Source organism: Benincasa hispida, chromosome 11, assembly GCF_027475165.1.
Source record: "Benincasa hispida cultivar pf3 chromosome 11, pf3_genome.v1.1, whole genome shotgun sequence".
Lineage (NCBI taxonomy): Eukaryota > Viridiplantae > Streptophyta > Magnoliopsida > Cucurbitales > Cucurbitaceae > Benincasa > Benincasa hispida.
Window position 1 is genome coordinate 67,455,949 of NC_143488.1, and position 15,887 is coordinate 67,471,835.

At 36.0% G+C, this 15,887-nt stretch overlaps 1 protein-coding gene across 1 annotated transcript; it reads right to left on the bottom strand.

The window, feature by feature from the left end:
* Window positions 1-12,263: 12,263 nt before the first annotated feature.
* On the bottom strand, window positions 12,264-15,661 carry LOC120091452 (aquaporin PIP2-3-like). The gene is made up of 3 exons (XM_039049486.2): window positions 15,100-15,661; window positions 13,596-14,032; window positions 12,264-12,732 (listed from the first exon to the last, which is right to left on the bottom strand). Exons 1-3 carry the CDS (start codon window positions 15,407-15,409, stop codon window positions 12,607-12,609), a joined length of 873 nt encoding a protein of 290 aa, XP_038905414.1. The 5' UTR covers window positions 15,410-15,661; the 3' UTR covers window positions 12,264-12,606.
* Between the last annotated feature and the right edge of the window lie 226 nt (window positions 15,662-15,887).

The following is a 15,887-nucleotide window of genomic DNA, read 5'->3' on the forward strand; positions in this document are numbered from 1 at the left end:
ACTTCCAAGTTGTAGTTTTCCAATACTTATTGTGTTCCAAATTTAACCTTTAACCTTGTCTCTGTTGAGCAATTGTGTGATCTTTGTTTAACTGTGTTTTTTTCTCTACTGGGTGTTAGGTTAAGGATCCACGGACGGGACAGGCAGTTGATACAAGTCGCAAAGTGGGAAGATTTTTTGAACTCACATCACTTCAACTTCCTGTTTGTTCTCTTTCTGATGCTATCACTGACTCTACTATATATCAGTGGCATCTCCATCTTGGTCATGCTTCTTCCGAAAAAGTCTGTCATTTAATCTCTAGTAACAATTTGAATAATGTCTCCAAATTTGTATCTTTTGACTATTTGAATTGCAAATGTGCAAAACAACCTGCATTATCTTTTTCCCAATCTAGTTCTATAAGTGATCAACCATTTGACTTAGTTCATTCTGATATTTGGGGACCTGCTCCTATCTCCACTGTCAATAGGTATTGCTTTTTGTCTTGTTCATTGATGATTACTCTCGATTTACCTGGATATATTTTCTTAAACATTGTTTTGCCTGTCTCAAATATATATTGATTTTGCTAATATAGTTCACACCCATTTCTTTCACACAATCAAGGTTCTACGTACAAATAACACCTTAGAATATAAGTAATCCAGTATCCTTTCCTCCCTGACTCAGTAAGGTACTTTTGTTCAGCGTTCTTGTCCCCATACCTCTCAACAAAATGGGTGAGCGGAAAAAAATATCGTCACATTCTAGACTCTGTCCAGTCCCAACTTCTGTCTACCTCCTGCCTTGCAAAATTTTGGGGTGAAGCCGCTCTTACCTCTGTCTACACAATCAATCGCCTTCCTTCATCTATTCTTCAAAATGCTTCTTCGTTTAAACACTTATATGGTACTTCTTCTGATTACTCTAACCTCAAGGTCTTTGGTTGTGCATGTTTTGTACTTCTTTACCCCCATGAACATACCAAATTGGAACCGTGTGCGCGTCTCTGTTGCTTCCTTGGCTACGGAACTAAACACAAAGGTTTTCGTTGTTAGGATCCTCTTTCTAACAGATTGCGCATCTCTCGGCATGTCACCTTTTGGGAGCACACTATATTCTCTAGTCTCTCGACCTTTCATGATTCTCTCTTGAGTCCTCTTCCCTATATTTCTAACAATGCCTTTGATCTTTTCCCTTCCTATGCATCCTTCTCTGAATCTGAGTTTAAGCAATCTGTGCTAATTGATTGTGGTCGGCCTTCTGTCTCACCTATAGAAACTGAACCTATTTATGACTCTGCTTCTTCTGTTCGACGCTCCACCTGGGTAAGGGCACCTCCTACTCATCTTTGAGATTTTCACTGTTTTCTACTATCAGTTCCTTGGTTAAACTTACCTCTTTTCATGAGGCAATTACTAATCCTCTGTGGCAGCAAGCTATGAGAGAAGAACTTCAGGCTCTAGACAAGATGCACACATGGGACTACGTTGATTTACCCCCTGGTAAAAAACTCATTAGTTGCAAGTGGCAAGATCAATTCCCACTCTGACTGTTCTATTGTGCTTTATAAAGCTCAGTTAATGGCATAAGGCTATTCTTAGAAGCATGGGATCGATTATGAATAGAACTTTGCACCTGTGTCACGAATGACGTCTGTTCGGTATCCCTTAACAGTTGCTGCAATCAAATAGTGGCCACCATTTCAAATGGATGTCAAGAATGCCTTTCTTAATGGGGTCTTATCCGAGGAAGTGTACATGCAACCGCCCCCAGGTGTCTCTTTTCCATCCCAGAAGGTATGTCTCCTTCGTCGAACATTGAATGGTTTAAAGCAAGCACCTCAGGCTTGGTTTGCAACTGTTAGTTTCACCACCACTCAAATTGGATATACATCCAGTCCTCATGACACAGTACTAGTTACACGACAGACAACTCATGGTATTGTTCTTCTTCTCTTGTATGTTGATGATATGATTATTACTAAGGATGATCCTCAGGCTATTTCTGATCTACAATGCTACCTTGGCGAACACTTTGAGATGAAGGATTTGAACTCACTTAGTTAGTTTCTTGGCCTTGAAGTATCATTGAGCTCTACTCGTTATGTTAGTCTCTATCGTCTCATTCGTCCTGCCATTGCATATGCTATTCACATTGTTGGTCAAATAATGGCTGCTCCTCAAACCATACATTTTATTGTTGTTCTCTGTATCCTCCGTTATGTCAAAGGAACTTTGGGACATGGACTTAAGTGATAGAGACAACGACCCTCAAACTATCTCCACAATGGTATGATATTGTCCACTTTGGGCATAAACCCTCATGGCTTTGTTTTTAGTTTCACCTCAGAAGGGGTCATACCAATGGAAATAGTCATGTTCATTTATATACCCATGATCCTCCTCTTATCTAGCCAATGTGGGACTTTTGTCGCATTCCCAACAATTCTCCCCTCGAACAAAGGACCACCGAGCTTCCCCTCAAACAGTCATCCATCTGTCTAACTCATATCTATGCTAACTCATTTTCATCCGAGCATACCACCTATCCAATAGGGTTCAACCACGGATCACACCATGACTACTTTCAAGGCTCCACTATACATCTTTATTCGGCACCGAGGATTCTACCGAGCATGGTTAGTTCAAGAGCATGGCTCTAATACCACTTGATAGGGACAACAACCCTCAAACTATCTTCACAATGGTATGATAGTGTTCACTTTGGGTATAAACCCTCATGGCTTTGTTTTTGGTTTCACCCCAAAGGCCTCATACCAATGAAGATAGTCATGCTCATTTATATACCCATGATCCTTCTCTTATCTAACCAATGTGGGACTTTGGTCCCATTCCCAACATTAAGTTCTCTTCCCAATCTTCCCTGGTTTTGTCTGGCTACTGTGATGCCAATTGGGTTGATGATCCTATGACCGGCGCTCTACCTCCGGTTACTGTTTCTATCTTGGTGACTCTCTCATTTCTTGGCAAAGTAAGAAATAGAGTGTTGTTTCCCGTTCTAGTACGGAATCTGAATATCACATTCTGGCCGATGCTACGTCAGAGCTCTTGTGGCTTCGTTGGCTTCTTGCTGATATGGGAGTCCTTCAGTCGTCTGCAACTATCCTTCACTGTGACAATCGTATTGTCATCCAGATTGCTCACAATGATGTTTTTCATGAGCGCATCAAGCATATTGAGAATGATTGTCACTTTGTTCATCGTCATCTTCTGAGTAAAACTTTACTTTTATGATTCGTTTCCACCACTGAGCAACACGTTGACATTTTCACTAAAGCTTTGTCTCCCGGTCGTTTTCTCCAACTACTTAACAAACTCAAGCTGATCCTAACCTTACCACCTTGAGTTTGAGGGAGGGTGTGAACATATACTTAGTTCTCTTGGTTGGAGAGTCTTTAGCATGGTTAAAGCTTTTGTAGGCTCCATTCTTAGGTTGTTAGTATAGTATTTATACTTCTGTACATTCCTATTAAATACATACTTTTGATAAATACATACTTCTACAGTTCAAATTAATTAAAGGGGATTAATTGAATGAGATGCAATTAACATAATGTATATGGATACATTATAATATAAAGTTTGATGAGAAAGAAATATTTGAATACGATTCAAATATTAACTATATGAATGTGATTCATATAAAACTATAGGGTAAAGTTTAATATGAATATGATTCATATTAAAACCGTAGATCATGTGAGAGATTATCATTTGAATATGTTTCAAATATATGACATTTATATTAAATATTTAATATAAAGTCTTTAATTTAGTTATATAAAAATTTGTTTTAATTTACTTAAATTAAGAAATAACTCCTTCATCGTGAAATTAGAGGAGTTATTTTGATGGCTCCTCCCTCCTCTCTTTTAACATGACTTGACAGATGCATTTTTTATAGAAGAGAAGTATGTTGTTTTTGCTCTTTGCCTTTTGACACTCTCTCTAGAGTTCTCTCAAGAAAACATCATTCTCTCTCACCAAAATTAACAAGAAAAGCCCACAACTCCTTCTTGATTTCTCACCTTGAGAATAGCCAAGGAAGGCTTTGGTGGTGGTGTCAAAGAGAAATCATGTACGTCGTAAAAAGGAGAAAAATTCATGATCTTCGGGAGAGGAGAACGTGAAAAAGTGTTTTTCATCAAGGGTAAGTTTCTCATCTTCCTTTTCCTCTCTGCATTGTTTGGACAACATGTTTAGAATTATGTTTATCCTTATTCTGTATTTATTTCTTCATTCTTAAATTGCTTTCTACAAAGAATTCACTCATAAAAAGGCGATCACTTGTTTCTGCACTAGGATTCCATCCCTTCAATAACAATCATGGAGTCTCCACAATCAACAACTACACTGGCACTAAAGTTGGTTCTTTAACAAATCAGCAACCCATGGTACAGGAAAAAAAACATGGAAGAAGTTTACAAACTTAGATTTCGAAGCTCATGGCCCCTAATTAGATTTTTTTTCCTTCTAAAACTCATGGTGCACAAAAAAAATCATAGAAAGCAACTGCAGGACAGTAGTGTTGGTTCTTTAACAAATTAGCAACCCATGGTACAAAAAAAAAACCATGGAAAATTTTCACAAACTTGGATTCCAAAATCCAAGGTCCCTAATTTAACTTTGTGAGAGTTTCTGAACCTAACTTAGATGGCCAAACAGAATACAAACAATCAGTAAAAATAAATCGAAAGCAGTAAAGAACACCAAGATATATAATGGTTCGACCAGTTTGGTCTACATCCACTTGGAGAACCAGCTTGAATTAATTTTATTAATGAGCAATAAAGGAATTTACAAATTACAGATAATCAACAAAATCACCAATCTGTAATTTCAATATCCACTGATACCGAGAGATTTGCACTAGACGTCGCCTCTGAAAACTGAGAACAACCCGCTGCAAAACAGCTCAAAATAGTGGACTATCGCCTCTGACCAACGAACCACGCGCAGACCCGTGCGTCTCTCTCACCATTGCCGAAAACAGCCTCCACGGCGAAACCGAACCGTTGCCTGCGCAAGAATCGGCCGTGCTCTATCCACACAGAAAACCAGCCACTGCTCCTCCATGCAAGAACCGGTCGCGGCTCTTCTTCACACACACGCTATGGACATACGCCGAACGAACGACCCACGATCGGACGAAAAACAGGATCTCCGATTGGGCATTAACCCCTCTGTTCAGACGAATACCGCTCTTCCTAGGCGGCTGCTCCTCACAATTTTTCTTCAAGCGGCTACTCCTATCTTCCAGTCAATAAAGGGGCACACGAATTTTGCCCTATTTTGGAGAAGAATGAATAATTACAAAATTGTCACTGCTCATAATTACAAGAATGCCATTGGGCTTTTAAATTCACCAAAAACCTAATAAAACCTAGTTTACCTTGTTATTTTCTACAAATCTCTCTCATAACAAGAATATTTAAGTGGCAAGCTGATTCTCCAATCTTTCTATCATCCAAATTTGATATTCAGCCCATCTAATAGGTATTTAAACCTATGGGCCGGAAGAACCTTGGTTAACATATCTGACAAATTCTCAACTTTATGAACCTTGACTAGTTCAACATCTTTCTGGGCCACAACTTCTCTGATAAAATGAAATTTGACATCGATATGGTTAGACCGTTCGTGATGAGATGGATTCTTCGCAAGATGAATAGCACTCTGGCTATCACAACGAACGATAGGAATGAACTCCTGCGACAAAAACTCACCAACTATCCTTTTCAACCACACTGCCTCTTTCACAGCTTCACCCACTGAAATATACTCTGACTCAGTAGTAGACAAAGCAACAACTGACTGTAGAGCAACCTTCCATCTGACCACATTACCAAACAAACGAAAAATGTGACCTAATAGAGACCTTCTTTTGTCAAGGTCTGTAGCATTATCTGCATCTGTGAAGCCTTCCAACAGTGCTGATTTATCACAATCCCTGCTAAAACATAATGATACACTGGCACTACTTTTCAAATATCGAAGCACCTATTTAACTGAATTACAATGCTTCTTCCCAGAATTTGACATAAACCTACTTATCATACTCATAGCATATCCCAAGTCAGGCCTAGTACAAATCATCAAATACATAATACTTCCAACAACATTACAATAGGGAATATTAGTCATCTCTAACCTTTCTTGTTCAGTAACAGGACACTGAGATGAAGAAAGCCTAAAATGAGTTGCTAAGGATGTCGAAACTGCCTTACAACCAGACATATTATACTTCTCAAGCAGTTTATGCACATAACTTTCCTGCGAAATGGTTAACAAACCTTTCTCCCTATCTTTTTTCACATCCATGCCTAGGATCCTTTTCAGTTCACTTAAATCTATCATCTCAAATTCACTACTCAATCATTTCTTGAGATCACAGATTTAAGAATAATCCTTAGACACCAGAATCATATCATCTACATACAGAAGTAGATAAGTATATGTACCTTTCTGAGATAGTTTCCAGTACACGCAGGCATCATATGAGCTCCTATGAAACCCCTGCTTCAGAATAAAGGTGTCAAACCTGATATACCATTGTCTCGGCGATTGCTTCAGTCCATAGATGGACCTGTGAAGATGAAAAACTATGTCTTTCTTTCCTTTCACCTCATAGCCCTTAGGTTAAGCCATGTAGATCACTTCCTTCAATTCTTCATGAAGGAAAGCCGTGGTGACGTCCATCTGTTCAACAAACATATCAAAGTGAAAAACAATAGATAAAATTAATCGAATGGATGAATGCCTCACCACCGGAGAGAAAATCTCATGAAAGTCAACTCCCTCCTTTTGAGTGTAGCCCTTGGCTACCAGCCTAGCCTTATACCTAGGCTTGCTGTCACCTCCTGTGCCTGGCTTGATTTTATAAATCCACTTTGACTAAATGAGTTTCTGATTAGGAGGCCTTGAAACCAATGACCATGTCTGATTCTTCTGCAATGAGAACAACTCTGCTTCCATAGCATCCTTCCATTGTTCCTACGAATCAGATACAATATCCTCCTCAAAAGTAAGATGCTCTGCTTCAATACTATCAGCTGCACAAGTAAGAGCATAAGCAACTAAATCAACATAACCATACCTCGTAGGAGCTTGCCTGACCCGTTGAGGCTTGTCACTGTAAGCTGATAGTTCTGTAGGTCACTGCTACTTAAGCTTTCTTCACCGAAAGCTCCCTCATCAATCAAAGTCCTTTGCAGTTAAGGTTGTCTACCATCAGAACTGGATGACTGATCACTGGAATCACCTGAACTAACTGATGGTCGTGCTTTAGAATCAATTCTAACCTCTGCCTCAACCTGATCAACTGTCTGCTGTTTCTGCTGCTCTTTGACACGAAATGACATCTCTGTTTCATTAAAGGCCACATCTCTATTGATAATTCATTTATTTATGCCCTCTTCCAAGCACCAAAGTTTATATCTTTTAACACTCTGAGGATAGCCAATAAACATACATTTCAGTGCCCTCTTATTAAGCTTCCCTTCGTTAACATGAGCATAAGCTGAACATCCAAACACTTTGAGATGATCCAAGCTTGGAGCTTTTCCTGTCCATATCTCCTGAGAAGTATTTAGGCCTAAAGCGGAAGACGGACTCCTATTAATATGATAACAGGCTGTTTGGGCAACTTCCCCCAAAATTTCAAGGGTAATGAAGCATTTGTCAAGAGAGATTTTATACGCTCCATAATTGTTCTGTTGAACCTCTCAGCTAAACCATTCTGTTGTGGAATGTACATAACAGTGAAATGCCTCGTAATTCCCTCAGATTTGCAAAATTTATCAAACTTGTGATTCACAAATTCTAAACCATTATCTGTCCTCAGATACTTTACCTTCATGTCTGTCTGGTTCTCAACCTGCTTTTTTCATTCAAAAAATTTCCCAAAAGCTTCATCCTTCTGTTTCAGTGGATACATCTGCACCTTTCTTGAAAAATCATCAATGATCGACATAAAGTATCTCAAACTTCCCATAGAAGGTACCTTTGTTGGACCCCACAAATCTAAGCTGAACGTCCAAACACTCTAAGATGATCCAAGCTTGGAGCTTTTCCTGTCCATATCTCCTGAGAAGTCTTTAGGCCTAAACGGAAAACGAACTCCTATTAATAAGATAACAGGCTGTTTGGGCAACTTCCCTCAAAATTTCAAGGGTAATAAAGCATTTGTCAAAAGACATCTTATACGCTCCATAATTGTTCTGTTGAACCTCTCAGCTAAACCATTCTGCTGTGAAGTGTACGTAATAGTGAAATGCCTCGTAAGTCCCTCAGATTTGCAAAATTTATCAAATTTGTGATTCACAAATTCTAAACCATTATCTGTCCTCAGATACTTTACCTTCCTGCCTGTCTGGTTCTCAACCTGCCTTTTCCATACAAGAAATTTCCCAAAAGCTTCATCCTTCTGTTTTAGTGGATACATCCACACCTTTCTTAAAAAATCATCAATGATCGACATAAAGTATCTCGAACCTCCCATAGAAGATACCTTTGTAGGACCCCACAAATCTAAATGAACATAATAAAAAATTCCTTTGGTAGAATGCTTCCCTTTCCCAAACTTCACTCTGTTATGCAATGTGCACAAAATGGGAGTTCAATGTCTTTAACTCCCCTAAGAAAACCTTGTTCTGAAAGAGCTTGAAGACCTCTTTCACTCACATGAGTTAGTCTCTTATGCCATAATAGATTTATCTGTTTCTTTCCCATATGCAACAGCAGTACTACCTGAAACTGCACTACCGTCCAACACATAAAGACCATTCCTCAAGGTCCCCTTCAGCTTAACCAAAGAATCCTTGATAACCTTCAGAACTCCATTCTTAGATTTATAGGAATAACCTGTTCTATCTAATTCGTTCAGAGAAATTAGATTTCGTTTGAGTTCTGGAACATACCTTACATTCGTAAGAATTCTGATCATACCATCATGTGTTGCAATTCGAACTTACCTAATTTCTATTACACCACAAGCACCATTATCACCAAGCAAAACTGATCCCCTATCATTTTCCTAAAAGTCAATCAAGAAATCCCGATTAGGAGTCATGTGAAACGTGCACCCTGAATCCATGATCCAAGCATTCTGAATGTCCCTGCTGGACACCATCAAAACCTCTGCTGAATCATACCCATCAGTAACATTTGCTACACTAGAATCCCCTGTATGCTTGCTACTTATGCTTCCTTGCTCTTATTCAAAGGGCAATTTTTTCTAAAGTGTCCTTCTTTATGACATAGGAAACACTTTTTGGTTTTCCCCTTTGATTTTGACCTGGATCTCGACTCTTTTCCTTTTTCGTTCTTTTTCTCACTTCTGCCTCTAACCATGAGTAACTCTCCATCCTTGCGTTCCTTTTTAATCTCTTTCTCGTTCTCAAGGCATCCGACACTATATCCATGGACAATGAATCCCGTCCATATTTAATAGCTGTCTTAACTTCTCGATACGATTCTGGCAAAGAATTCAGAAGAATAACTGCTTGATTTTCATCCGACATCTTCTCACCAATGTTATTGAGATCAACTATAATCTTCTGGAATTCATCTAGGTTCTCTTCTAAGCCTTTACTTGAGTCCGTCTTATATCCAAAGAATTTCTCTTTTAGATATAATTTATTTGGCAAGGACTTAGTCAAATAAAGACTTTCCAATTTCTTCCACAACTCTGCTGTAGTAGTGTCGGCCTCATCTACTAGCCTAAGCACCCATCTGACAGATACAGAATTAACGTCGAATAGGTCATCTCATCCATATCCTTTTTTTCAGCTTCTGTAATTGTTGGTGGAAGGTTATTTTCGTCTAAGATTTTGGCTACCTTTTGTTGTACCAGAATAGCTTTTTTCTTCATAACCTGAAATCACCTTTCCCCCTCCATAACTTGAAATCACCTTTCCCATCAAATTTAACAACTTCGAACCTTGTAGACATCAAAGCCATCTGTCAAATTAATTCCAACAAAATATCTTGAACAAAGAATGAATAAGCTAGCACACTACCACACACCCTCCTTGGATCAACTGGAGCTCTGATACCACTTATGAGAGTTTCTATATAGTGGTTTGACCAGTTTGGTCTATATTCACTTTGAAAACTAATTAATGAGCAATAAAGGAATTTACAAATTACAGATAATCAACGAAATCACTAATCTGTAATTTCAATATCCACTGATACCGAGAGATCTACACTAGACGTAGCCTCGAAAACTGAGACAACCCACTGCAAAACAGCCCAAAACAGTGCACTATCGCCTCTGACCGGTGAACCACGTGCAGACTCGCGCATCTCTCTCATCGCTGCTGGAAGCAGCCTCCACGGCGAAACCGAACGGTCGCATGCGCAAGAACCGGCCACGGCTCTTCTTCACGCACACGCTACGCGCCGAATGAACGACCCACGGTCGAACGAAAAATCGGATCTCCGATTGCGGCGTTAACCCCTCTATTCAGACGACTACTGCTCTCCTTAGGCGGCTGCTCCTCACAATTTTTCTTCAGACGGCTGCTCCTATCTTCTAGCCAACAAATGGACACACAAATTTTGCCCTATTTTAGAGAAGGAGGAATAATTACAAAATTGTCACGGCTCATAATTACAAGAATGTCATTGGACTTTTAAATTCACCAAAAACCCAATAAAACCCAACCTTGTTATTTTCTACAAACTTTTTTTTCCTTTTTAAAACCCATAGCGCACAAAAAATAAATCATGCAACTGCACGACAGTAATTTTGGTTATTCAACAAATTAGCAACCCCATGGTGAAAAAAAAATCATGGAAGAAGTTCACAAACTTGGATTCCAAAACCCATGGCCCCTAAATTGATTTTTTTTCCCTTCTAAAACCTATGGTGTAAAAACAAAAATCATGGAAGGAGTCTCCAAACTTGTTTTCTAAAACACATTGACCTTCCATGGAAAGAGGATGATGAAGAATGATTTTGAAGAACCGAATTTGGCTTTAACAGGGGTGGATTAGAGAACTTCAGATTTGGCTCCTCTTCAACGCGTGTTCCCTATTTTTTTTTTTTTTTTTTTTTTTGTTGAGATTTAAAACCATAAATTGATATTTTTACCCATTGATTTTTAACCCAACCTAACCCAACTAGTTAATTCTGAACCCAACTTACCAATTCATCTAATTGTTTATTACTTTTTTGCCAACTCATCTAATTGTTAACAATAATTATATAGCATGGACTATTTTTAAGTTTTATCAAAAGTATAAGGACTAAAATTGGACAATTAAAATTACAAAAACCAAAATAAAACAAACGTAAAAGTACAAAGACCAAAATGGTATTTTAATCTAAAGAATACATCCATTCTTTACTTTCTTTTCTTCCTACTATGTTCATATTCTCTTATTTCATAACAAATCATAATTTTTATCCCTAATTTTTATTTTTGAGATTTGTACGATCTATGTAGTTTTTTTTTTTTTTTTTTCTTCAGAAAACTATGTAGTGGTTAAACTATTAAATGTGTCCGAATTTTAATTTTAGGTCTAATAATATAGGATAAATTTTTAATTTCAAAAACTAATTTACTATGTTAGAGATAAATTTGTTTTTTTTATATTTAATGAAATCCTAAAAATTCAAATATGTGTAATAGATTTGTGGATCTTAACAAATTCCAACGTTTTCGGAAAATTTAATTTGTTAGGTCCAATCTCATGGACTAAACTTTTTAATTTATCCTTTATTTAAAGAAGAATCTAAAAAAAATGGATTGAAGATTCATAAACTTATTAGTTAAATGCAAAATTGAATGTTTAAAATCTATGTATTTTTAAATTTTCATAGACTTGCACATAGAATTAATTCCAGTTATGTTTTTCTAATTTCCATTCATTTCACTCTAACCATATGTTTCATAATTTATAGAAGGCATGTGAGAGTATTTTTTTTTTCTTCTTCTTTTTTTACCAATTCTTCCTCATGCCAATTTATGAGAATATTAGAATTGCAACACTTGTTCAAGTGGGAAGTAAAAATTGTAACACTTATCTAAACTTAAAGTGTGAATCAATAAAATTAAAAGTTCAAGTAAAAATCGATATACCTTATTAAATTTACGAGTTGTTATTATCATTGTATGTTGTTGTTGGCAAACTAGATTAAAACTTGTATGTCATGAATTATAAGAGATAGGTTCAATAAAAAGAACCAAAAAACATCAACAAAATATGCATTAATATTTGGCTAATCCTTAGGTGGTAACAAACCATCTCTTCAAAAATTTGACAATTATAATCATTCAATCCAACAATACAAACCAGTAATTCACTACCTACAATTACAAAAACATATTATACACAAAGAATTCTCTTACAATTCTTTGAAGAGGGAAAAAAAATTAAAATAAAATAAAATAAAATGGTAATGTTCTACCTTTCTACTAGGGAAGAATCTCCATCTCCATTCCTCTTACTAACCACCACAAAAAATTATTTACCTATACATATTTTTTGAGGAAAAAATCTCTTTTCATTTGTATTCTCTACTACTCGAAAAAAACATAATAATGGTCGAAATTGATGTTGACCAATGAAAAAATAAGTTTTGTTCACCATTTTAATAGCGAGTTGGCGGCGAGCTTCTGAAAGATCCGATTGCTTTCACGGCGGAGGCTCGAAGAACATATTGATAATACATTGCAGCAATTGTTGATCCGATCAATGGCCCAACCCAAAAAATCCACTGTAATATTAGCAAAAAAAAAAAAAAAAAAAACAACCCATTTTAGCGGCAGAAATTCACTTTAATTCTCCGTAACAATTTTGTCCTAAAACTTTAGTTGTCTATACTTTTAAATATGTAACAATTTAGTCCTAAACTTTAATAAGTAATAATTTAGTCTATACTTTGAAACTTGTAGCAATTTAGTATCTAATATGAAATTTTTTTAATAACCCTATTATGAAAATTTTTATAAAAAAATAAATGTCAATTTTTATTAGGGGATTTAAAAAAAAATAAGGAAAAATATTTACATAAATAACAAAATTTAATTATAATTGTGATAGATATCGTTATCAATGTTTATTATAGATAAATGCTAATAGAAGTCAATCAGTGTCTATCAGTGATAAAAACGGATATAAATCTATTACTTATAGACGCTGATAGAAGTCTATCAGTGTTTATCAGTGATAGAAACTGATAGAAATCTATCATTGATAGAGGTAATAGAAGTCTATTAGTGATAGAAACTGATAGAAGTCTATCATTGATACCACTGGTGATAGAAACTGATACAAATCTATCATCGATAAAAGTTGATAAAAGTCTATCAGTGTTTATTTATAATTTCTATAAATAGTTTGTCATTTTTCCTATCGATGAAAAATTCTCTTTTTAAAGTTTATCAATTTACATGTGTAAGAAATTTTACTAAAATTTTAGAGTATTATAATTTAAAGACTAAATTGTTATTCATTTGAATGTAAATTATCAACTAAAATTAACTAAATTATTTTTTTCATAAATGTTTAGTGACAGAAAAATGTTTTTCTTAACCTTAATTAATAACGGGAAGAAAAAAAAAAGTTGGGATTACATACATGATCCTTCCAAACTTTTCGATCATTGATGATGACGGCGGCACCGAAGCTTCGAGCAGGGTTGATGCCAGTGCCGGTGACGGGAATCGTAGCGAGGTGAACCATGAAGACGGCGAAGCCAATGGGGAGTGGAGCCAAGACGGGAACATAGGAGTCTCTGGCATTGCGTTTAGGATCAGTGGCAGAGAAGACAGTGTAAAGAAGAACAAAAGTGCCCATAATCTCGACAGCAAGGCCGGTGCCTTGGCTGTAACCATCAACGAGCTGGTTGGCGCCACCGCCGTAGTGGTTGTAACGATCCCTTTGGAGTGTCTTGACCAAGGCGCAGCCGCAGAGCGCCCCCAAGCACTGAGCTATGATGTAGAGCAAGGCCCGGACCAGCGATATCCTTCTTGCCAAAAACATTCCGAATGTCACTGCTGGATTTATGTGTCCTCCTGCCCATTTATCACCTAACTTATCAACCAATTTCATCCTCGTATTCTTTTAAATTTTATCTTATTACTTTTGACCTTTTATGAATGTTTGAAAACTATTCTTAGAATGGTTAGAGTATTGACGAAAAGTCAATATGTCTAAATGTTGTTCTTTCAGATAAGTGTCTCAACTATGTCATTTTTGTTTTATGTCCAACATTCTGATAAATTTCTATTTCAAGGATAATTTTGAAACATTAATGATGGTTAGTGATAATATTGTAACTTTTAAAAGAATATAGGTATTTTTTTAATGAAAATGAAAAATTAAGGATATTTTATAATTAAGCTTAAATTTTATTAATATTCATTGCATTACGAGTTTAGTCCCTTAAGTTTTGAGTTTGTATCTATTAAGTTCCTAAACTTTATGTTTTAAATTTTGAGTTTGTAATTATTAGACCCTGAACTTTATGCTTTAGGTCTATTCACTCCATGGACTTTAAACAAAATCTAGTGAGTTCTTAAATGGTTTAATATGTTTGAATTTTCAATTACATGTATAATAGGTCTTTGAACTTTTTATTTTAACCTACTAAATATAAAATTTAAAGATATGAATAATCTTAAACGAAATAATTAATTGTATATAACAATTAGTTCTTCTTTTAAATACTAGTTGGCAGTTATGTTCTTTTTAGTGTCAAATAAAGTAAGATTAGTGTTCCGTGAGTTACAATTTTAAAGATGAAAAAGTAAGTTAATGTGTTCGATAAATAATGTTAAATTTAGCTTGAATTTGCATACTTTTTATTTTGTTAATAATTTATATTTTAAAATGTTATATCCTATATACCTAACTTGAATTTATATTTACTTTATTATTTGTTAAATATTACAGAAACGAGTGATTTTTTATATTAAAAAAATACAATATGTTGCCTTTTTTCCTTTTTTTTTTTTTTTCAAATACATAGCAACTTTTCAAGTTAGGAATTTGTGTAACAAATATAGTAAATATACAAAATCAATTTTAATATATAAATGGTTAAACTATAAAATGATGTATATTAAATGAAGAACTTTACCAGAGATACCGGCGGTGCAGTAAACGAGAACGAAGATCATACCGCCGAACACCCACGAGATTCCGACCGGGCCAACTCCGCCGCATAAATTCCCGCCGTTGAGCGGGTCCATCTGGCTACTATTTCCGATCACCGTCAAAACAGCGACGTAGAGAAACAACAGAGTCGCCACAAATTCAGCAATGATAGCTCTGTAAAACGACCATTTCGTAAACTCCTCAATGTCGATCAACGGCGCCGGCTTCGGGTCCAAATAGTCCTTCCTCGACGCTGCTCCCGGTCCTCCGATTTCGATGTCGTTGTTCGCCATTGCTGCAGAGCTTGAGCAGGATATCCAGTCAATGTGAAGTGAAAATTTTGGGGAAAATTTTTAGGGCTCCAAATGTGAGTGGGAATTGGGGAACTTTCGAAATGGATATTTGAATGATTGATGAGATTAAGCGATTTTGTTTCAATTTCTTGACATCCAAACACTTTTTTGGTTTCTTCTGTGTTAATCCGCATCTCTCTATGAAGGATTTTTTGGTTCGTTCGTTTTAAATAATTTTGAAAATTTCTGCCACAAAAGATTTCTCTCCAAATTTAGTCTTAGGGTTAGAATGAGAGCGACTTTGAGAGGACCCTTTTGAATTTTTTTTTCCTTAATTTCTTTTTTTTTTTTTTTTCATTTTTGTTTTCGTTACATTATAACAAATACTCTTAAAATTTTATCATTAGTTTTTCAAAGAAAAAAAAACAAAACAAAACAAACTTCCAGCTTTATGTCAATATATCTCTCAATTTTTTAA